Raw genomic sequence first — 24,487 nt, 5'->3', positions numbered from 1 at the left:
GATGGAGTTGTAGAGGTCTACTTTTCATACCAAGTATACTACAGAAATGCATATTTTCTACTAGCCCCTCATCTCCCCTAACATGAATGATGTATGAGAAGACTTATGCAGAGTCAGCACCATCTTTTCCCAGTGAAATGTGTTATGGATTGAAGGATATGGTAAAATACATACCCACTTTGAAAGTAGGCTATGCTATGTTTTAGTTTTGAGGATACTGGATACAAACTCCTACCCTTTAGGGCTACTGTATCTTGATCCTGGTCATCAGAAACCTTCCCACAACCAACTTATTTTCACTATATCAAATTCTGTACAAGACGACTTTTTGAAAAAATGTTCAGTATTGATTATGCTTGTAAGTAAAGTAGAGGCAGGGCATGGTAGCACATACCTGCAATCCCACCCAGCACTTGGGTGGCAAAAGTAGGATCTGAGTTTGAGGGTAGCCTGACTTGCCCTCCCTCAAAACTCAAAAAAAAAATGTTTTTAATTAGAAAAGAAAATGTATATGGTTTTTAATGAGTGTCAAGTTTTCTGAAGCTGCCCTTCATAAGGACTATGTGATGTCTGGTTGGTCTGGAAGTTGTGCTTGGATTTGGTAGTGGCTGGTAGTCAGCTGTGCTGGTTGTGTTGGACTGCCTGCCTGCTCTAGCAATGCCTGCATGAAGTGGAGAACAAGCCCATGTGGGCACTGGGAGCACTAACTCAGTGCTAACTGTGAGCATTGGGATCTTTTAAATGATAAGATAGACATAATATTTGTAAGTACAGTGACATTTAAAATAGGAGCACAGTGTTGTATTATGTGTACTCAGAACGTTGCTACCATCACTGAAATTAACTCTGTGCCTATTCTCTCCTCCTCCAGCCTGTGGTAACTACAGTTCTGCTTTCTGTTTGATTTCCCCCCATTCTAGATACCTCATATAAGTGGAACCATAAAGTATTTGGCCTGCCTGTCTTCACTTAGCATGTGCACCCATGTGGAACCCCATGTCAAAATGCATTTTATGACTGAGTGATATTCCATTGTGCGCATGTGCCATGCTGTTCATTCATTTGTTGACGGTCATGAACTGTTTCTAATTTTCGTCTGTGGGGAATTAAGTGTTGGCGTACAAGTGTCTGCCTGAGTCCTTTCCTTTAGCTGACTTGGATGTACACCTAGGGCTGAGGTTGCTGGGTCATATGATAGTTCTATGTTTAACTCCGTGGAACAGCCAAACCATTTTCCACAACGGCTGCACCATTTTAGTATTCCCAAGAGTAATTCAAGAGGGTTCCAGTTTCTCCACATCCTTGCCAACATTTGTTACTTGTTATGTTTGGTTGTTACTCCCCCGTCCCAGGTGCTGGCGATCTACTCATGGATGGAACTACATTCCCCTCCTTCCAGCCTCTTAAATTTTTGTTTTGTTTTGTTTTGTAGGTCATGGGGCTTGAACTCTGGGCCCGGGTGCTGTCTGTGAGCTCTTCAGCTCAAGGCTAGTGCTCTACCACTTGAGCCACAGTGCCACTTCCTCTCAAAGTTTTTTGCTTAAATGGCCACACTGAGTATATCTAAAGTGCTATCTCATTTATTTTGGTCTGGAGGTTGGTTTTTAGTGTTACATTTTGGTTTGGTTTTGTACTTTGGAGACAGAGCCATGCTTGGTTTTGGTCTGCATTTCTGTAAACACTGACCATCCTGAGCTTCCATGTGGGTGCAGATTGGAGCATTCATGTACATATTGGCCGCTGGCATTTTCTTTGGAGATATTTGTTTTTAAATCTCTAGCTCTTCAGCCTTCAGTCGTAAGTATAAGGAGATGCATATCAGAAAAGCAGTTCAAGCAGAATATACTCAGTTGCAGAGAAAATGCTTTATGGGATGTCCTAAAAGCCTTATCTTTTAAGTAGCTTGTCAGTTTGGGAAGTAAGATCCTATTATAGGACTGGATTCTACTTACTAGAGGCTGGATTTTATGGGATGCTGGTGTGGTTTTTTTTTTTTTTCTGTATTATTGGTTAACTCAGTGTCTCCGACCCAGAATACCAGAGGCAATTCTTGTGTTTGGATGAATTTTGTGGAATTAGGGATACAGTAGAAGAAAGAAAGATGAAGAATGGATGGGAAGGTAGTTTGGGGGAGGGCTTCTTACATTTTCTGCTGCCACATGCAGGACATTTATTTATTGTACCAGTACTAGGGCTTGAACTTAGGACTTCACACTTGTGCTTGGCTTTTTCACTCCAAACTGCCCTTTATGAGTTGAAACATGGCTCCACTTCTGGCTTTTTGCTGGTTAGTTGGAGATAAGATAAGCCCTGGCTGGCTTCAAACTATGATCTTCAGAACTCGGCCTCCTGAGTAGCTAGGATAACAGGCACGAGCAACCATTGTCCAGCAAAAATTTCTAACAGAACAATTGCAGAAACAAGCAGATGTCAAGTTTTCCCTAGTTTTATTTTTCTTGGAAAACCGGAGTTAGTTGTCTCAATTTCAGAGTTAAGGCCTGCAGAAAGACCCATCTGTTTTTCTCTCTTTCCTAGTGTCTGACACGTGTGAAGTTGGCATGAGGTAGTGGATTCTGTTAGGGTTTAGAAGACAGGTGCACCTACTATTGGGCATGCAGCTGCTGGCGGGTAAAATACTGCAGCCTTTGAAAGTGGTCAGAGCTCCACCTTGTGGTGTGCTTTTAGTTAAACTTAACTGAATTCTTACAGATCAGTGTGCCGCCCTTAAAGACTACCACCACACCGTTTCCACCTGAATTGGCTGTAGCCTCTTTCTTCCTACTGTGGCAGAGTTGAAAACTTGTGACAGAGACTCCCTGAGCTACATCCAGCCCAGGAAGCTTTTCAAAAAAATGTAATAAGGGGCTGGGAATATGGCTCAGTAATAGAGTGTTTGCCTAGCATGCATGAAGCCCTGGGCTCAATTCCTCAGTTCCACATAAACAGAAAAAAGCTGGAAGTGGTGCTGTAGCTTAAGAAGTAGAGTGCTAGCCTTGAGCACAGAGGCTCACGGACAGTGCCCAGGCCCTAGTTCAAGCCTCAGGACAGGCAAAAAAAAAATAAATAACAATCACGACAGTTTAGGTAAGCAAATGTAATATATATAAAATATTCCTGTACCCTCCATAATACAAGAAATACGTATTCCTTACACAGTTTCATTTTTTTGTTTTATTTTGAGACAATTTCACTGTATAGCCCAGCATGCTCTCAAATATGAGATCATTCTGCCTCAGCTTCCTGAGAGCTGGGACTACAGGTATGCATCACATTAACTGTAGTAGTTTGTTACACCAGTGCCCATAAACTACACCATTTGTTTCTGTGAGAAATAAGTTTGCCAACCAGAGTACTAGGTTGTATATTGTTCTTTTCAGTCTTCCAGTATCTACTCAAAACTAAATATCCTTGGATTTTAAATGTTACATTTTCCCCCAACCTCTTCAGTGTGGTTTTGTCAAGACAGTCACCTTCATTTCCTCAGTCTTCATGCTCTTTCTACATCCTGGTAGACTTAAGTTTTATTTCATTAAAATTCACTCCTTGGGGAAGTTTATGGGTTTTAACAAGTGGCATCGAGATGAGTACCCACCACCACAGGTGCATACAGAATAGTTAGAGAACCCCAGAATTTCCTCACGCTTCCCCTTATAGCTATCCCCCCCTCCATTTCCTCTCACAATGCCCCATTACTCATTCATTCACTAGGTGAAGGATGCTAGAATTGTTTCCAATTTTGACAATTACGAGTAAAGTTGCTATAAAGTCACTTTTTTGTGTGAACATCTTTTCATCTCGGGTAAATAACAATTTGTTTTGCTTCCAGCATTTTTCTCTGTGTAGACCCAAATGCTATAATCTCATTCATATTTGGTGGTGGTGGAACTTGAACTCAGGGCCTGGGCACTGTCCCTGAGCTCTTCAGCTCAAGGCTAGCACTCTACCACTTGAACCACAGCGCCCATTCCCGACTTTTTCTGTGTATGTGGAGCTGAGGTATGGAACCCAGGATCTCATGCATGCGATGCAAGCACTCTACCAGTAAGCCACCTTCCCAGCCCTCATTCATATTTCTTCTGTCCAATGAACTTTAACATTTCTAACAGTAAGTCTGCTAGTAATTAATCTTCCTTTTTGTACAAGATTATCTTTATTTTTTGACAAAAATTTAGGTTATTAGGCTTTAAAATTATTATTGTTGTTGTTCTTATTTTGGTTGTGGGGCTTGAACTTGGGGCCTGGGCTCTGTTTGGGAGCTTTTTGCTCAAGGCTAGTACTCTGTCACTTTGAGCCTCAGCTTCACTTTCCGTTTTCTGGTAGTTAATTGGAGATAAGAATCTCAGACTTTTCCTTCCTGGACTGGCTTGGAACTGATCCCTTAGATCTCAGCCTCTGAGTAGCTAGGATTATAAGGGTGAGTCATCAGTGCTCAGCTAAAAATTATTATTTTAATTATTTAAAATGGTCACCCAGAGCCACTCGAGTACTGGTGGCTTATTCCTATAAGCCTTGCCAGTCAGGAAGCTAAGATAGGTTCACAACTTGAAGCCCAAAAGACTTCTCTTGGCAGAAAAGTCCAAGAGACCCTTATTTCCAAATAAGTAGTAAAATGATTGGACCGGAGTTGTGGCTCAGGTGGTAGAATGCCAACGGGGTTTAAGCCAGTGGGGCACGATCCCTGAGTTCAAGCACTGGTATCAGCACAAATAGGATTTTAAGAAAATAAAAAGGTCACTGAGCACTTGGGAGGTTGAGGCAGGAGGATAGTGGGTTAAAGGCCCACCAGGGCTACATAGAGAAACAACACACCATGAAAGTTACTTTGCCAGGTGCGGTGGCTCGTGCCTGTAATAATCCTAGCTACTCAGGAGGCAAAGATCTGAGGATCGCTGTTGAAAGCCAGCCCAGGCGGAAAGTCAGAGAGTCTTAACTCCAATAAACTACTCAGAAAAGACAGAAGTGGCACTGTGGCTGAAACAGTAGAGTGCTAGCCTTGCGCAAAAGCCCAGAACCGGAAGAAAATAGATAGAAAAGGAAAGAAGTTACTTCATTAAGTGACTTAGGTAACTGTAACCACTCTGTACATCATCTTCCTTTCTTTGTTGTTGTTGGTCATGGGGCTTGAACTCAGGGCCTGGGCACTGTCCCTAGAGCGCTGCCACTTGAGCCACAGCGCCACTTTCCGTTTTTGAGTGGTTAGTCCCACGGAGACTCTTCTGCCCAGAGCTGGCTTCAAATCGCGATCCTCAGATCTCGGCCTCCGGAGCAGCCAGGACTACAGGCGTGAAATCTTAACACGTACAGATGTATCTTTCCAGACAGTTTCCCAAGTTGACACACATCATCCTAGTGAATATAGTGTCAGATTTCGAACCCAACATAAGCTTCAACCCCTACCTGGAACGAATGTGAGGCATCGGGAAGAATGTTCCACGGGGACTAGTTAACATCTCAGTAGGAAAAAATGTGGGCAGAGGGGGACAGGACTATCCCACTTCCGTCCCAAATTGCTCAGTTGCCCGCGCGGAGCAGGAAGGGTGGAGTTGCGGGGAGCAACCCGGAGGGCGCGGTCGCTCCCAGATTTTCTCCCCTAGACCACTGAGAGCGAGGCCCGAAGCGGGGCGGGGCGTGCTCTGGGGGCGTGGCTTCCAACGGCGCGTCGTCGGGGGCGTGGCCTGCGCTCCCAGCGGAACCAGCCGGCTTTCCCAGCGGACCGCCAGGACGCGCGGCGGGGATGGCGAGCGACGGGGCCCGCGGCGGCGGCACCCCGCGGCCGCTGCACTCGGCGCAGGCGGTGGACGTGGCCACGGCCTCCAGTTTCCGGGCCTTCGAGATCCTGCACGTGCATCTGGATCTGCGGGCGGAGTTCGGGCCGCCGGGTCCGGGCCCGGGGAGCCGGGGGCTGGAGGGCCAGGCGGTCCTGGAGCTGCGCTGCCTGCTGCCCGCGGGCGCCGCGGAGCTGCAGCTCGATTCGCACCGGAGCCTCGAGGTGACGGCGGTGACGCTGCGACGCGGGCCGCCCGGGCCGGAGCGATCGCCCGCGGAGCCCGTATCCTTCCACACGCGGCCCTTCTCGCACTACGGCCAGGCGCTGTGCGTGGCCTTCCCGCAGCCCTGCCGCGCCTCCGAGCGCTTCGAGCTGGTGCTCACCTACCGCGTCGGGGAGGGACCCGGGGTGAGTGCTCCCGCGCCCGACCCGGCCGCGGGCCTGCCTTCCCTTCCGCCTCCGCGCCGCCCGGGCCTGGCGCCTGCCCCACCCCCAGAGGGAAGGAAGAGCTCCGGGCCGCCCTCCCCGGGGCTCCCCCACCTGCTCCCCTGGACCCCGCACCGCCCTCTTAACCCCCGGGCGCGGGTTTCTCCAGCCACCCGGGCTCCGCTCGGCCTCCCATTCTTCCTGCTTTGCCTGGCCGCAGTCAGAGCCTGTCGATCACCCGAATTCCCGCTCTGCGCACACACGCTGTTCTGCACCGAATTGTTCCGAACCGTTCTGGGCTTTCGGTCCCGGCCCCCTGTTGATCCGCCAAGTTAGCGCTGGTGTAGGGGGCCCTGGACGGGGCTGGTGAATAGCTGGACGCTGACTCAGCCTCTGTTATCGGTTCACTCTTGTTCCAAAGGGCTCAAACAATCCTGCAACATGGCAGAGTTTGCTTCCTCCTGTGAAGTCCCAGATTTCATTAACAAAAGAATTGGAGTAAAAGTGAGAAGTGAAATGAGGGTGTTCTAGGCTTTATGACTTAGTCTTCTCAGTGTTGGTTGGCCTTTTTCTTTAATTTTTATTTTATTTGTGTTGGTATGGAGGCCTTCTCGCTCAAGGCTAGCTCTCTACCACTTGAGCCACAGCTCCGCCTCTGGCTTTTGGAAGATTCATTGAAGGCAAAAGTCTCAGAGACTTCCTGCCCACACTGGCTTTGAATGGTGATCCTCAGATCTCAGCCTTTTGAGTGGCTAGGATTCAGGCTCAGATCTCGCCTTTTGAGTGGCAAGAATTCATGCTCAGATCTCAGCCTCTTGAGTGGCTAGGATTCAGGAGTGAGTCACCAGTGCCCAGCATGAGTTAACTCTTAAATCTTACAGTTTTGGGAATTAAGAGGAAGGGACATCGGGTGCCTCCCTTGTGTTAAGAGTCAGCCCACCAGCTGTGTCGTGCCTGTAATCCTAGCTCTTCAGGAGGTTGAGATCTGAGAATCAAGATTCAAAGCCAGGAAAGTAAATCCATGAGATTCTTATTTTTTGGGGGGGAGGTCTGGTCGTGGGGCCTGAACTCTGGGCCTGGGGGCTGTCCCTAAGCTCTTCAGCTCAAGGCTAGCACTCTACCACTTGAGCCACAGCGCCACTTCTGGCTTTTTTCTTATGTGGTGCTGAGGAATCGAACCCAGGGCTTCGAGCATGCAAGGCAAGTGCTCTACCACTGAGCCACCTTCCCAGCCCAATCCATGAGATTCTTATTTCCAGCTAACCACCAAAAAGCCAGAAGTGGAGCTGTGGCTCAAGTGGCAGAGCACCTGCCTCGAGCACAAAAGCTCAGGGACAGTGGTTTTGTGACACACATCCACAAAGAGTCAGTTTGTGTAGGGCTTTGAGGCTGTGGCACCTAGTTATTTCTGATAGTGTGAGTTACATGTGTCACAGAGAATTGCTTGTCTACAACTGAAGCTTGCTTATCTGGCTGTCACCTCCCCTTTGTGCTTCGAAGTTGCCCCAAGAATAATTCTGCTTCCATCTTTTCTATTGGAGGGATTTGTGATGGAACTTGTTCAGAGAGCTAAAGTCCAAAGCATGTGATACCAGTAGCCTCACGGGAAGACTTTGGAGCCCTTTGGGAAACATAATGCATCTGTAAATGAGTCTGTCCTGTGATACCTTATTTCTGATTTTTTGGCAGGAACTAGACATTCAACTAAGTGATTGGAAAAATTAAACCTTCCGTAAATTTGCCTTTGAAGAGTGGCACCTCCAACTAGGCAACTGATGCCTCATTCCTGTAATACTGGTTGCTCAAGAGGCTGAGACCTTGAGGATCCTGGTTTGAAGCCGGGCCCATCCTGGCAGAGAAGTCTTTGAGACTCCCATCTCCAACTAGCCAGCAAAATGCCAGGGTAGAGGTGTGGCTCAAGTGGTAGTGTACCAGCCATGAGCACGTAAGCAGAGAATGTGAGAATCCTGAGTTTAAGCCCCAGTACTTACAAAAAAAAATTAGCACCTCAAATTGGCAGAGTTAAGTAGGCAGAATTAAGTTGCTTTTGTTTAAGAGATAATAGTAGAGATCTTTGCTTTGCACTACGAAGTTCATCCTCCCTCTCTCTCTCATACAAACACACATACACACACACCTTCTCACCTTTTTCTCTCTTTTGAGATGATCCTGGGGCTTGAACTCCATGCTGGCCCTTAACTTTTTCACTCAAAAGCTGGCACTCTACTACTTGAACCATATTTCCACTTCTGGATTTGGGGGTGGTTACTGGAGATCAGAGTCTCACAGACTTTCCTGCCTGGGCTGACTTCACACTGTGATCCTCAGATCTGAGCCTTGTGAGTAGCTTGAATTATAGGCATGAGCCACTGGTGCCTGGCTCTTTCTTCCTCCTCCTCTCCCCCCCTCCCCCTCTTCCTCTTCCTCCTCTTCTTTCTCCTCTTCCTCTTTTTTTTTTTTTTGCCAGTCCTGGGGCTTGAACTCTGGCCTTGGCACTGTCCCTGAGTTTCTTTTTGCTTAAGGCTAGCACTCTGCCACTTGAGCCACAGCACTACTTCCAGCTTTTTCTGTGTATGTGGTTCTGAGGAGTCAAACCCAGGGCTTCGTGCATGCTAGGCAAGCACTCTACCACTAAGCCCCATTCCCAGCCCAGGCCAAATCATGTTTTAAATTAATGCACTTTTATTCTTCAAAAACAGAAGAACAGGCTGGAGGAGTAGCCTGTAGAGCACCTGCCTAGCAGGCATAAGGCCCTAATTAAAACCTTAGTACCTGTAGGGGGAGTGGGGAGCGGCGGGCAAAAAGAAACAAGAAACAAAAGCCAGAGTCATAAAGAAGTTGCGTAGATAGTGCAGAGCTCCATACCCCTCCAGACAGTTGCTCTGTTAGCATTTATTTACATTAGCACAAGACAAGTGTTAAAGTTGGATATTACAGTATCCTTAGGTTTTTTTTTTCTCTCTCTCTCTTACTGTCAGTTTTGGGGCCTGAGCTTAGGGCCTTATGCTCTCACTTGGCTTTTTCACTCAAAGCTGGTACTTTAACAACTGAACCATACCTTTGTGCTGGTTAATTGGAGAGTCTCACAGACTTTCCTGCCAAGGTATACTTTGAACATTAATCTGCAAATCTCAGCCTTCTGAGTAGCTAGGATTCTAGGCATGAGCCCCCAGTGCCCTGCTTAGGGTGGGCTGTTTATAGAAATTGGATGTTTCTCTTGTGATCAGTTGGGGTTCTGAGTGGGAACTTGCAAAGCTCAGGGGCTGCTTCCATTGCCTCAGATTGAGGTATGAGATGATCAGAAGATCTCTGATTGTGGTTGTTGACCTCAGTTACTTGGCTCTGGTATTGCTTATCAGTTTTCCTGATGTGGCTCATTTATATACTGGACTGTGTTTGTTGGAAAGAGACTAAAATTCTCCCAGACAAAACCTTAAGCCAAGAAAAACCCGACATTCCAACATGGCTTCCTGTGCTTCTTTAAAATAGGCCTCTGTGTTCAGCCTGCCCAGGCCTGCCTCCCATTGCTCTGTAGCCCCAGCCTACAGTGCATTTCTAGAGCAGCACCCATTGATGCTTTTACTCATGTTGGCTGCTCATTGGAAAATGGCTTCTCCCTTCTCTTATGACCTTTGCTTACCTTTGAAAGCTCGGCCAGAAAGTTCTGCTTAACCTAAGAAACCTTCCTGGAATAATCTAATCCACTGGGGATTGAACTCAGGGCCTCATACTTATTAGACAGGTACTCCATCCCTTAAGCCACACCTCCAGCCCCTAATCTGTTTCTACATTCTAGATGTATTTGGTGCTGATATATCTTCCCCCAAATCATATGTATATTGGAAGGGACCTCCTTTTGCTGTGGGACAGAGTTAGGTTTGTTATAATCATTCAGGTGTACTTGACATTGGTGTATACACCTGTAATTCCAGTACTTGAGAGCCTAAAAGGGGAGGATTATCTGAGCTCATAAATTCAAGGCTATCCTGGACAATATAATGAGACCTGTCTACCCCATCTCAAACAAAAAGAACTGTAATGTGAAGTCCATTTTGTCTAGAAAGGCAAATTTGGGGAATGGAGAACACACACTTCTCACTGATGTCTAGATGGCTCTTTCTGTGTCTTCTCAGGAGTCCAAATATAATTATTACATTGTTTGCTTGATAAGAAACTGCTACAGTGAGAGGAACACAGGAAGAGGTCAAAATGACAGGGTCAGAGGCTAGGCTTGGGGTTCCTCAGATGGCCCACGGGGTGAGTGTGGGGAAAAGGCCCTTTGTAGTGACTCTGTCCTGGGAAGAAACATCATACATGGCACAGGTTCTAGGCTAGACTAAGTACATAAAAAGAGAAAATTGCCGGGCGCCAGTGGCTCCTACCTGTAATTCTGACTACTCAGGAGGCTGAGATTTGAGGATCACAGTTCGAAGCCAGCCTGGGCAAGGAAGTCCCCATGTGTCTTAACCACTCAAAAAGTGGAAGTGGAGCTATGGCTCCAAGTGGTAGAGTGCTAGCCTTGAGCCAAAAAGCTCAGGGAAGCACCCAGGCCCTGAGTTCAAGCCCTATTACTGACAGAGAGAGAAAAAAAAAAATTTTTTTCTGGCCAGCAGAAAGATTTTAAGGTTTTTCCCATGCCAGACAGGCTGGACTGAGTTCATGTAGGATGTGCCAGTTCTGAATGCTCTTCTGTTTTAGGTTTGCTGGTTGGCTCCTGAGCAGACAGCAGGAAAGAAGAAGCCCTTTGTCTACACCCAGGGCCAAGCTGTCCTAAACCGGGCCTTTTTCCCTTGTTTTGACACCCCTGCAGTGAAATGCACATACTCGGCTCTTATTGAGGTACGGAACCTAAGGTTTGTATACCTGCCCTTGGGATTAGCAATATAATTTCCAGCTCAATCCTGTAATTCTAGCTACTTGGGAGGTAGAGATCAGAGGATCACATTTCAAGGCCAGCCAGGGCTTAAAAATGTTGTCTAGCTGGGTGCTGGTGGTTCACAACTAACATCCCAGCTACTCAGGAGGCTGTGATCTGAGGATCACAGTTCAAAACTAGCCCTGGCAGGAAAGTCTGTGAGACTCGGAAAATCGGAAGTTGCACTGTGACTCAAGTGGTATAACACTTGCCTTGAGCTGAAGAGATGAAGGACAGCTCCCAGGCCTAGAGTTCGAGTTCACCAACTAAAAAAAAAGGAAAGCAATAATTATAGTAACTATTATCACTCCAGATTTATTTGATCAAATTTCAATTAGTGAATTATTTATATCCATCCTGTGGTATTTCTGAAAGATTCATTTTTTGTGTGCCAGTTCTGGCTTTTTTAAAGACTGGTATCCTACCATGCCATTGCAGCTCCTGAAAGACTTTAAAATTTTTCATCTGCAGGCATTTTATGTAGCTTTCTAAATGCCATCAGCTTAGCTTAGTTAAAGTCTTCTGATGCCTTCTTGTTCTTTGAGGAGGACTGCAGGTAATAATTGTCATTGCCTGGGTTTTTGGTCATGTTCTTCAAGTCAGACTCTTCAGGTAAGGTCTCTACTTTCTGTGTTGCCAGGTCCCAGATGGCTTCACAGCTGTGATGAGTGCAAGCTCTTGGCAGAAGAGAGGTCCAAATAAGTTCTTTTTTGAGATGCACCAGCCCATCCCCTCCTATCTAATAGCTTTGGCCATTGGAGATCTGGTTTCAGCTGAGGTTGGACCCAGGTAAGAGGAGAAACTCCACAAGCAAGGATGGTTTGACCTCTAGAGGCAAGAAGGACTCTGACCAGGGCATCTGCTGGGTAGGTCTTGGAATCCTGTGGAGCTTATAAAATTGTTCTACAGGGAGAAGAGTACAGTGTAAGTGTAGCTGGTGCAGAGGCTTGATTTCTCTCTTCCTTCCCTTCTTCTGCCCTTCTCCCCTCTCCATCCTTTTCTCTTGAGTTCTAAGCCTGCTGTCTGATATGAAATCACCAGTCCTGCTGGCATCACAGTAGCTGCTGACCTGGCTACCTGTGGAGTGGGGTTGGAGCTTAGGAGGCAGTTTTTAAAACCTGATCTTTGTTAGTGTCTTTAAATGCTAAATGCTCAGGTAGCAACTATATTGACTTTTCTGTCTTTTTGCCAAGTCTCTGTATTTTCCCCAATACTTAATTCTGGAAATAATACATTTTTTATCTCATTATTTTCCTCTGTCTGCTGCAGGTGAATGAACCTAAACTTGAAGAGACATGGTATATCTATGAAATGGTTTAGTGCAAATGAAAAGAGATTTTGTGCCTGTGGTTTATGAAGGTAATCCTAGCTACTCTGGAGGCTGAGATCTGAGGATTGCAGTTCGAAGCCAACCTGGGCAGAAAAGTCCCTGTGATACTCTGTCTCCAATTAACCACTCAAAAACCAAAAGGGGAGCTGTGGCTCAATAGTAGTAGAGTGCTAGCCTAGAGCAAAAAAGCTCAGGGACAGCACCCAGGCCCTGAGTTCAAGCCCTACAACCAACAAAGAGAAAGAGAGATTTTGTATGAGACAAGAAATTTGACTAGAAGTCAGGAGTGCACTTCTGTAAATCCCAGCACTTTGGAAACTGAAGTGGGAAAATTGTGACTTCCAGGAGAGCTTGGACTACAAAATGAGACCCTGTCTCAAAAAACAAAAACAAACAAAAAAACCCAAGAAATTAACCAGGCACTGGTGGCTCATGCCTGTAATCCTAGCTACTCAGGAAGCTGAGATCCGAGGATCCAGTTCAAAGCCAGCCCAGGCAGGAAAGTCCATAAGACTATTATCTCCAATAAACCACTGTTGATTGGCGCTGTTGCTCAAGTGGTAGAGTGCTAGCCTTAAACTAAAGAGCTCAGGGACAGTGGTGCCCAGGCAAGAAATTTGATTAGAACTTTTCAGTTTTGCTGGCTGATTTAGTACCTGCCACGATAGCTTAATCCTGCTGGGAAGGGATTGGAGGTAGACTGCAAGGTAGAGGCCTTTCTCCTGGCTCTGCTGCTGCTCCTCATCTATCTCTGGCTCTGCTCTCAGTTCCTGGAAGTGGCAGTGTCCTCTACCACCTCCAAAAGATTGAGAGTCTCACTCCCACTCCCCAGCGTGCTCCGTAGCCCTGATAGGACCCCGATCTTTGTCCCTGGATATCAGGTGAAGTAGTGTCTGGGATTCCCTTGGGTTTGTTTCCAGCACTCATCTAAAAGAATGCCATTTTGAAAGATAAGTGTTACCTTCTTCCTAATAGGCAGGCCATAGATAACCTGTCCTTAGAAGAATAGATAAGTAAAGGTATGCCATTTAAGAACATATTTTCCTTTCCTAAGACTCTGTTAGTAAGAATGCGAACTATTGCCGAGCCCTGGTGACTCATGCCTGTAATCCTAGCACATGGTTGGCAGAGTGACTCAAGCAGTAGAGCAACTGGCAAGTATAAGGTCCCAAGTTCAAACACTAGTATTATTAAAAACAAAAAAAAAGGCAACACAGAATGTGAAATCAATGACAAACTATTTAACTGGGGATGGTGACTTCCTCCTGTCAGATGCGCAGTGTCCTTGTCTTATGGATCACTTGTGTGGCTCCTGAGGGTTGTGTTAAGTGGGAGGGTCTTCTGGTAATGAGGTCACTTATCCTAGGCCCCATATAGGAGGAAGGTCCTGGGCAGAAAAGGGTTATGAAGATAGTTCAGGAGGCCCTCTTATATGTGTGATATTACTGTGTCCATTTGTAGGTAAGCAGACTGAGGCTCTGGGATAGAGACCTGTGCAAGGCCAGGGCATAGGACTTGGCACCAGGAGCTATGAATTCTAGAGTTAGTGCTTTCTCCCCCCTTCCTCCCCCTGTCAGTCATGGGGCTTGAACTCAGAACTCAGGTTGAGTGCTGTTCCTAAGCACTTTATGCTCGAGGCTAGAGCTCTAACACTTTGAGCCACAACTTCCCTTCGGTTTTCTGGTGGTTATTTGGAGATAAGAGTCTCATGGACTTTGCTGCCCTGGCTGGCTTTGAACCATGATCCTCAGATCTCAGACTCCTGAGTAGCTAGGATTAGAGGCGTGAGCCACCAGCACTCAGCTTAGCTCATCTTTAGAGTCAATAAATTGTTGTGGACTATGTACTTGGCCTCTCAGTCTTGGCTTTCTGCTGGTTGGATCTTCTTGAACTTTTGTTTTTGTTTTTCCATCTTTTTATTATGATAATTTCAAATATGAGTTAGACACTGGTGGCTAGTATCTGTAATTCCAGCTACTCAGCAGGCTGAGATCTGAAGATCATGTTTGGAAGCCTGCCCAGGCAAAAGTGTTTGTAAGACTTACCTCCAATTCACCAGCAAAGAACTGGAAGTGGAGATGTGGCTCAAGTGGTGAGTGTCAGCTTTAAGAGAAAGAGCTAAGGGGCAGCACCCAGGCCCTGAGTTCCAACCCCAGTACTGGCACACAGACACACAAAAAATTCAGATATACAAAATTGAAAAGATGATCCATTGAACATCTGTATACCTACCCATTTGATCATTTTAGTTCTACTTACGTGTTGGTTTGTTTTTGTTTGTTCTAGACCATTTAAAAGTAATGCGTCCACACTGAAGAATAGATGTTCTCCCTTTGTTGTGTAGAATAAAGATACTGTATTATTATACATGAGGCAGCTCACTTTCCTATTGCTATTAAAAAGTTTTTTGTGGTCGTAGGGTTTAAACTCAGTCTTGTACTTTCTAGGCAGCTGCTATACTGCTTAGACCATGCCTTCAGCCCTTTTTGCTTCTGTTATCTTCCAAATAAAGTATCCCTTTTTTTCCTGGACAGTCTTCTAACTACATTTCCTATGTAGCTAGAATGACAGGCACAGGCTCCCATGCCCAGCTTTTTATTGGTTGGGATGGAAGTCTCATGAACTCTTTTGCCTGAATTGGCCTCGAACCACAGTCCTTCCAATCTCAGCCTCCTGAGTCACTGTGATTACAGGTAGGAGCCAGTGGTACATAACTGAATCTTTTCTGTTTCTTCTGTTTTTTTCTTTAAAAAAAAATTTTTTTTTTAATTGTGAGGGCTTGAACTCTGGGCCTGGGCGCTGTCCCTCAGCTCTTCAGCTCAAGGCTAGCACTCTACCACTTGAGCCACAGCACCACTTCCAGTTCTCTAGTGGTTAATTGGAGATCAGAATCTTACAGACTTTCCTGCCCCGGCTGGCTTTGAACCAAGATACTCACATCTCAGCCTCCTGAGTAGCTAGGATTACAGGTGTGAGCTACTGGTGCCCAGCTTTCCATTGTTGTTGTTGTTTTTAAATAGGGTCTCACCATATAGCCCAGACTGGCCTTAAATTCATGATTGTCATGCTTGTACCCACCTTCCAAATGCTGGGATTATAGGCTGTGCCACTCTGCAGCTTGTTTGTTGTTGTTGTTGTTTTGCTAGGGAGGACCCTTGTGTATGCACAGGCAAACACATAAATATTCTACCACTAAGTTCCATCCCCTTAGGGGGTCTCTTCAATTCCAAAGATCCATCTTATAAATTAGGACACTGACATCAGCTTTGTCACTGTGTGAAGCCCTTGGGTGCTGTTTTATTTACTTATTACCACTGGGTAACAGATGAAGAAATGGAGGCTCAGAGAGGTTCTGTCACGTCACCTTATGGGGCCAGAGCCAGCAGCCAGGAGAGGCCTCTGGAGGTTGTCCAGGGTCTGCTGAGCAGCCTCTTAGGTCTGTGTGATCTGATCTTCTGTCTTCTGCTTCTGTAGCTGGTCACTGTCACATTAATTTGACTCAAATATGGGTCTGAGTCAATTGTCTCTAGGCGTGTTCAGGTCTTTAAATTCCCCCACCCTCAATCCCCTGTGATTTGCCCTTAGGAGCCGAGTATGGGCTGAGCCCTGTCTGATTGAGGCCGCCAAGAAGGAGTACCAGGGCGTGGTTGAAGAGTTTCTGGCCACCGGAGAGAAGCTTTTCGGACCCTATGTGTGGGGAAGGTGTGGTATCAGTGCTGACCAGTATGTCTTGAATTTGAGTCCCTGCTTTTCCACTCTCGCTTCTGGAACTGCTTCTTCTCTTCCTTCTGTCTCCTAGAGCAAGTTTTCCCTGATTCCAGAAGCAAAGGAGAGGAGGAAGAGAAGAGGAAGGGATGAGCCAGGCTCCTCGTGGCTGCGGAGGAAGGGACCTGGGAGGGAGGGCCCAAGGTGAAAGCGATGTGTTACAGGTGGAGACCCACGGCCCAGCCTTTGTGGGAAGTTACTCATGCTCCATCTTGTCCTTTGACCTCTTCAAACCTTAGGCTCCTTAGACATAAGGCTGGTGGTTATGTCCCCTGTCGGCCTCCAGTGCCAAGTGTAAACAGACACCACTGGAGAGAGGGAGGCTTTGAGGCAGGGAAAAGCCCTGGGCAGGAATAAGGGGCCCAGGTTCAATCTTCCTGTGCAGCAGCTTCAGCTCTTAAGGGGCATGAAGAGGGAAGGAAAAGCCATACCAGCAAAATCAGGTCTGCTGTAGGGGCCCAGGGCTTCCTGTGACCTCCTGATTTCTTGGCAGGTATGACGTGCTCTTCATGCCACCATCCTTCCCGTTTGGAGGAATGGAGAACCCTTGCCTGACCTTTGTCACCCCTTGCCTGCTGGCAGGCGATGGCTCGTTGGCTGACGTCATCATCCATGAGATCTCCCACAGTTGGTTTGGGAACCTGGTCACCAACGCCAACTGGGGGGAGTTCTGGCTCAATGAAGGCTTCACCATGTACGCCCAGAGGAGAATCTCCACCATCCTGTTTGGTAAGGTGCCGTCCTCCCAAACACAGAGGCCAGTGCTCCCTCTTAGGGCTTCGGAACACCAGGGGGAGAGGAGGGAGGGCCCAGTTACTCAGTTATGCCAGAAGCCCTGCTGAGATGTGATGCACATGGTTTGTTTTGGTGGTACTAGGCCTCACATTTTCCCTACCACTTACACTGCGACTTTATCCCTTTTCCACTTCATTTTTCATACAGGGTCTCACATTTTTGCTTCATGCCATGACCCTCTTACTATCAACAATTCCCTTAACAGGAAGAGGAGGATAGGGAGGAGGAGGAGGAGGAGGAGGAGGAATTACTTTGTACTGCCTCCAGGGTTTGAACTCAAGGCCTTGAGCTCTCAGCTTTTTTGCTTTTGCTAGTTGCTTTAAGATTGAGTCTTGGGAATTTTTCTGCCTGAGCTGGCTTCGAACCACAATCTTCAGATCTCAGTTTCCTTAAGTAACTAGAATTACAAGTATGTGCCACAAGCACCTGGCTTCAGTTATTTTTATTTATTTTTGTTTTGGGTGTGTGTTTTTGTTTGGTTTGGTTTTGTTTTGCCAGTCCTGGGGCATGAACTCAGGGCCCGGGCACTGTCCCTGAGCTTCTTTTGCTCAAGGCTAGTGCCTACCACCTGAGCCACAACACCACTTCTGGCTTTTTCTGTTTATGTGGTACTGAGGAATTGAACCCAGGGCTTCATGCATGCTAGGCAAGCACTCTACCAGTAAGCCACCTTCCCATCCCCATTGTAAGTTTTTATAGGAAACCAAATTAACAAGCATAGGTAACTAACTGCCTGGGAAGGGAGACCTCCGGAAAGAGAGACCCACAGCCTCCACCACACTCTTGTGGCCCAGAGCTACTGGAACTAGGGCCTGAGTCATTGTTCCTGACCCTGTTGGCCCAGCCCTCCCCAGGAGGAGAATAGTATTGAGCCTAGACCACAAGGGGGCAGCACAGTGTCTTCTGCCAGGAAAATCCACTTGGCTGTGGATTGGTGACAATCTTGGGGTCTGGGGTTTGTGTTTGGCACAGGAGCTGCCTACACATGCCTAGAGGCTGCAACCGGGCGGGCTCTGCTTCGACAGCACATGGACATCTCGGGAGAGGAAAACCCACTCAACAAGCTGCGGGTGAAGATTGAACCAGGTCTGGGCGGCTCCTCTTCCTTTCCCCTGCCCTAAACTGAGCTTGGCGCCCCAAGTCAGTCCCAGCCTCATTGCGCACTTCCTTGGGGAAGGAGGCCAGAGCTCCTCTGACCATTCCCTGGCTTCTAGGCTGACCTAGTCCTGTGAGCCTCATGCGTCAGCAGGACCTGGTCCTGGGCCTGTCATTTCATAGCTATGGCGCTTTCCCAGAGCTTGCCCTGCGGACGCTGCGGTCTTAATCCTGTGTTAGAGGACCGTGGAGAGCCAGACCAGTTCAGTGACTTGCCCAAGGTCATGGACCTAATCACTTCTCAGTTCAGAGCTTTTTGTTTTTCAACCTTCTTCTAGTTGCATGTGTGACTAATCTAAAACCTTTTTATGCAATCGAAGTTCATGTTCCTTAGTGCCACTGACTGGGAAAATGAACTTCTTGTGCACTGGTAATTAGTTGGAGTCTAGAACAGTTGTCCAAACACCTGGGTGGGGAGGTTGGTGAGCCATGGAGCGGAGAACGATGGAGCTGAGCGTTCAGTTCTAAGAGGGGCTGGAACCTCCCTAAGCAAAGCATGTCCCAAGAATAAGGAAACGTGGCAATTCCTCTAGAGGGCTAGCCTCTGGCCTCTTCTTAGTTCCTAGTCACCCGGCCTCTAGGATCTTCACTGATGGGCTTCGGAAAAGGTCCCGAGAGACCAGCAAACCACTTGGTCTTGTTGTCTCTGAAGTGCAGTTTCTTCCAGTGTTGGAATCTGGGGCTGAGAGCAGCAATGGTGCCATGTTACAAATGCTCAGCCTCGTCTGCTTTCTCCTCTGCCAGGTGTTGACCCTGATGACACATACAACGAGACCCCCTACGAGAAAGGCTTCTGCTTTGTCTCCTACCTGGCCCACTTGGTGGGCGATCAAGATCAGTTTGACAAGTTTCTCAAGGTATAGTCAACTCACAGTGAGGGGAGAAGGCTGTGGAGGATACAAAGCAGCTGGCCAAAGTGCGAGTGTAGAGGCAGGGGGCATACAAGAGGTAAGGGGTTCAGAGAGAGCCTAGGAATTGGAGGGGTCCACTCCTCAGGGTCCCCAGAGAATCTGAAAATCACCCCCCTTCTCACAGGCCTATGTGGATGAGTTTAAATTCAAAAGTATCGTAGCTGAAGACTTTCTGGAATTCTACTTGGAATATTTCCCTGAACTGAAGAAAAGGAAAGTGGATTCCATTGCAGGTAAGCAGAAAAACGGGCCGGTGGGAATTGTACCTCTTTAGCTTCTGGAAGGTCCAAGGTCGGGTGGGAAATCACTTGAGTCAAAGTCATTGCTGAGTGTCACCTGGGGGGCTCAGGAGCCGGGGCTGTCTCCCACAGAAGTGACTTCTCTCGGGACAGTGGCTGTGTAGCTCAGTGGTAGAGCATGGGCCTAGCACCAAAGACTTATCCTTACCATTTTCTTCCCGTGTTGGCTGGGCACCCAGACATACATAATCAGACCCTTGGGTCTGCCCAGGGCGTCACTGCCTCTGCCCACACTAATCCTCAGGGCGGGGACAGAGGCTCGGCTCCTCCTCACAGCCCCAGGAACAGCCTCTTTCTATGGTCTTTTGGGCAGAGGAAAATCCCCGCGGCTTCTTTCATGTCAGTGTGGGTAGATAAGCTTCTTCGGAGGAGAGAATGTTCTGGCACAGGCGAGGCAGGCCCTCTGACACACCCGGCAGCAGGCTGTGAGCTCTGAGTCACTGGTAGCGTCGGAAAAGCCGCCACAGGATTGGTCAGGCCTCAGTGGCACCTACTCCTCGGTGAGAGGCCTGTATTTCAAGGTCAAGAGACTGAGACCGTAGCCCACAGTAGTTAATAATTACAGAGTGCGTACTGCCCAGCAGCCAGTGTGCTCTGCTCTTAATGTCTATTTGCTCATTTAATCTGCATAACTGTCAACTAAGGTAGGGCCTATCCCCATTTCACAGATAAAACTGAGGCATCTAGAGGGGAACAACATGCCCTTGGCCTCCCAGCTAGTTCATGGCCAAGCTGGGATGGGAATCCAGGCCGCCCTGTCTTGAGTGCAGTTCTGGCGACTAAGAGGAGAACATGAACTTGAATATAGACAGGAACGAACTTCTATCAATCTGGCTCAGATAACAATGTTAAGTTCAGAGCCAAACCATTTCACTGTAGAAACCGGAGGCAGTTCAGTCTTACTACGACATGGTCATAGTAATAGCTATCAGTGTAACTGGGGCCCTGCTGGGTCAAGTGGTTGTGTGAGATAGCGACATTAATTACCTCAGGAAGAACATGGTGGCCGGGGGAGCTGGAGGTCTCTGGGAGTTGTTTGGGCAAGGTGATATGGTGAGAGAGTTCTTCCAGTGTCTTCTCTCCTACTACTCAACAGGGTTTGAGTTTGATCGATGGCTGAATACCCCGGGCTGGCCCCCCTATCTCCCCGATCTCTCCCCTGGGGACTCGCTCATGAAGCCGGCTGAAGAGCTGGCCAAGCTATGGGTGTCTGCAGAGCTGGACATGCAGGCCATTGGTACAGTGGACATCTCTTCCTGGAAGACCTACCAGCTCATCTACTTCCTAGACAAGATCCTCCAGAAATCCCCGCTCCCTCCTGGTAAGAAAAACGTGGCTCATTCCACATGCTCAGTCTGGTGTGGAGCGCTTTCTATCTGGGGCCGGCCACAGGAAGGCAGGCACAGTGCAGTCTTGCCCCAGGTGATGCCAGGCTCCATAGAGCTCTTTACAGGAAATGTATCTGAAGGAGGTAGGGCACACCTGGAAGAAGAGGGCATGGATTCATCAGTTTCCCAGATTCTCCTATAGGCCACTGTGGTAAGTTCTGAGCATCTCTGCAGTCACTTATTCCTCCTAACTACTCTGTGAAATAGGTGCTGGGACTTTAAGCCCCAGGAAACAGAAAACAAGCTTGAGGTACCCGTGGGTCACACAGCTGGTTGGGTTGGGGTTTGAACCCAGTCATCTGAAGCTCTTAACCATGAAATGCTTTGTGGCTGCTCAGTCGGAAATAATATTCACCAAGGATGGAAAAGAAGTGAAAGCCCAGGTAGCCTTAGCCAGTTTGTGGCTAGAGAAAAGGTGGGGAAGGATATTTGGTGGAAGTACAGGTATTGATCCAAGAAGGAAAATAACAAGGATTGGAAAAGAGCAGAAAGTCTGTAATACTACTGACTACTTACAGTAGCCTGGCTCACGCCTGTATTCCTAGCTACTTGGGAGTCTGAGATCTGAGGATTATGGTTCAGAACCAGCTTGGACAGGAAAGTCTGTGAGACTTATCTCCAATAAATCACCAAAAAGCTGGAAGTGGAGTGCGACCCTTGAGCAAAAGAGCTCAGGGACAGCACCTTTGAGTTCAAGTCCCAGTGTTGGTACACACACGCACACACACACTCTCTCTCTCTCTCTCTCTCTGCATATGGTGACCACACACACACACACTCCCCCCCCCCCCCGCATATGGTGACCAGAGAGGAGGTAAAATGCTCGGGTGGTCAGCAGCCTCCTCAAAGTTTCTTTCCAGACCTTCACCAGCCCAAGAATCAGGCCTCTCCAGGCTCCTCCTGCAAGTTACTACCAGAGCATTTTTTCCTTTCCCAGGAAATGTGCAAAAACTTGGTGAGACGTACCCAAAGATTTCAAATGCCCACAATGCCGAGTTACGGCTCCGATGGGGCCAGATTGTTCTTAAGAATGACTACCAGGAGGATTTCTGGAAAGTCAAAGCGTTTCTGCAGAGCCAGGTAGGTGACCTCATCTCACTACTGTCCTTCTCCTCCCAGCGCCCCCCGCCCCCCTCCAGCCACAGGCACGCTGCTAACCACCCTATCATAGGAGTCATCCTGTGGGCAGAGCCTGCAAAGGAAGGAGCTTGATGAACTGTAGAAGCCCTGCTGATCAACACCGCCCGCCCCCCCCCCATGAGCTATTATTAATGTGGCTCCTAGAGGCTTTTTCCTGGGGAATGAGGGAGCCATAGAGCAGCTGGTGAGGCCTGAGGGAGAAGAGGCGTCCAGAGCTAACCCAAACTGAAGGGAGGGGAATGGAATGAAATGGGAGAAAGCTCATGGGGAAAAACGCAGAGGCCGAAGGACTAGCGAGATGGGCGAGGGCCAAGACCCGATAGTTCTCTCCTCCCTGGGAAGCCCGAGGACTCGGGCGCCGTTCAAACACCAGCCCATCCGATCCTGTCAGAGCTGCCGTGCTGGGGAAGGGCAGGGCACAGGGGCTGCGGGGTGAGCCAGGCATCGGCAGATCAGCAACAGCGGGGGCAGGGTTGAGCCGCCCTCACTGGGAAGCGGGAGGGCGCCTCAAGGCGCTTGGAGTGTGGAGGCCTTTGGCGCCTCTCCAAGCATGCAGTGGAAGCATTTACAGTAACAGTTTATTGTGCTTGATGGGGCTTAGACCTTCAAACCTGGGTTTTATGTCCGTCATTACCTGGGTGGCTGATGGCCTCCAGCTTTCTCATTTTTGCCATTCTCAAGTTCGCCGTTCCCTTGTGTCAACCCACCTCGTTGGTTTTGGGAGCTCAGGAAGGAACAGCGGCATGGCCTTCCGCTGACCGTGGCACTGACAGGCTGCTCCTGACGATGGCTTCTTTGTGTCTTGCAGGGAAAGCAGAAGTACACTCTCCCACTGTACCATGCAATGATGGCTGGCAGCGAGGTGGCCCGGACCCTGGCCAAGGACACCTTCGCATCTACTGCCTCCCAGCTCCACAGCAACGTGGTCAACTATGTGCAGCAGATCCTGGAGCCCAAGGGCAGTTAGAGGTCATGCGCATGCTCTGCTTTTTCAGACTGGCTTTCAGAATGACAGTGTGCGCCCAAATTCCAGTTCCTCAGTCATCAAACTGCAGTGTCTGTCTTCTTGGGTTTGGCCGTTCTTGGGGCTTGGGTGTGTGACTCTGGGGCCTCTGCTGTGGTGAGAACTTCCGCTCCCGGGTCTGAGACCACAGCCCCCTCCCTGCGGGCTTCCATCCTTGCTGGAGGCGATCGATCTTCTCCCGACTTCCCACTTACGTCTGGGAGAGGCAGAGAGGCAGTTTTCTTTCTCTTCCTTTCTTTTTAGATTTTAAATAAATGTTTTTAAGCAAAATGTAAAAGATAATTGAGTGACTGTTAAGTTTCTTCTTCCTGGGTCTTCCTTGGGGAGATGGCTGTGGAGCCCAGGCAATGATTTGTTTCTCTGACTTTAAGGACCTGGTGGGCTCAAAGACTGCACATGTCTCTGAAACAAGGAATATGGCCCTACAACGGGGCCGTTTCCGGGAAGATATAGGGGTGATTAGGGGCCTTGCAGCTCTCGGCGAAGCAGCTGTATTCCCAGTGAGCCGCATCAACCCGTTCTTCTCTTCCATCACACACATGTACACGAAAGGGTGTTTTCCTAGCGAGTTGCAGTTGCTCATGCCTGTAATCCTAGCTACTTAGGAGGTTGAGATCTAAGGATCCTTCAAAGCCAGCCTGGGTAGGAAAATCTGTGAGAAGTATCTCCAACTAATCACAAAAAAAAAAAAAAGCCAGAAGTGCAACTGTGGCTTAAGTGGTAGAGCACCAGCCTTGAGCAAAAAGCCTAAGGGACGGATAGTGCCTTGACCCTGAGTTCAAGCCCCAGAACCAGTGCGTAGGCGTGCGCACACGCACACACACACACACACACACACACAATCAATGGGTCCTTTCCCGTTTTCTCCCTTCCCTCACTTTGCTGGCCACACCTGGCTTAGCACTGGCTTAGTGGTGATCAATAGTCTCTTCACGGAACTTGGCACTAATCCTTATTTCCTGGCTTCAGCATGCTGAACTCTGCAGTTAACACCTTGGCTTGTGAGTGGGATGGGGGTTGGGAGATGATTGGAATGTTAAAAATAAATTTATGTCTAAGTATAGTGGCACACACCTGTAATCCCAGCTGCTGAGGAGACAGAGGTTCGAGGCTGCCTTGATAAAAGCTTGAGAGCTTATCCAAACAACAAAGAGCAGAAGTTTTGGGAGAGTGGCTCACCTAGCAAGCAAATGGGAGGCCCTGAGTTCCATCCCTAGTACTCACTGCCTGGACAAATAAGGCTTTAACTTGCCTGCCCTTCCTACCTCGGTATCTGGCTACTAGTCAAGACCAGTAACTTTGCTTATTCTGCACAAACCCTTTTGCACTGACGGGCTAACAGTGCTTAGCTTTCCCCCCAACTCCTTTGACTTCCCTGGGTTTGGGGAGTCCCCGTTTCGTGGCAGGGCATCCCAGGTAGTTCAGCCTGCCGGTCTCTTTCGCCATTTTTGCTTTGCCTGATTTCTGCATGGGCCTGTCCTACTACAGGACTAGGATGCAGGGCTGGGGGGGGGGGGGGGTTCTGTTCCTCTTCCATCCCGAAGATGAGTCTAGGCCACCATCTGGGTCTCT

At 48.2% G+C, this 24,487-nt stretch overlaps 1 protein-coding gene across 1 annotated transcript; it reads left to right on the top strand.

Moving 5' to 3' along the window:
- Positions 1-5,701: 5,701 nt before the first annotated feature.
- Positions 5,702-23,197, top strand: Rnpep (arginyl aminopeptidase). Its single transcript, XM_070041832.1, has 11 exons — positions 5,702-6,175; positions 10,892-11,032; positions 11,749-11,897; positions 16,024-16,140; positions 16,697-16,932; positions 17,971-18,084; positions 18,898-19,010; positions 19,189-19,297; positions 20,460-20,684; positions 21,689-21,831; positions 22,700-23,197. The coding sequence occupies exons 1-11, from the start codon at positions 5,735-5,737 to the stop codon at positions 22,856-22,858; spliced, it is 1,947 nt and encodes a 648-aa protein (XP_069897933.1). The 5' UTR covers positions 5,702-5,734; the 3' UTR covers positions 22,859-23,197.
- Positions 23,198-24,487: the final 1,290 nt, after the last annotated feature.

The sequence above is a fragment of the Dipodomys merriami genome, unplaced genomic scaffold (genome assembly GCF_024711535.1).
Source record: "Dipodomys merriami isolate MVZ:Mamm:240054 unplaced genomic scaffold, mDipMer1.0.p SCAF_31, whole genome shotgun sequence".
Taxonomy (NCBI): domain Eukaryota; kingdom Metazoa; phylum Chordata; class Mammalia; order Rodentia; family Heteromyidae; genus Dipodomys; species Dipodomys merriami.
Note: the sequence above shows the minus strand (reverse complement) of the source record. Positions and strands in the feature narration are given on the sequence as shown.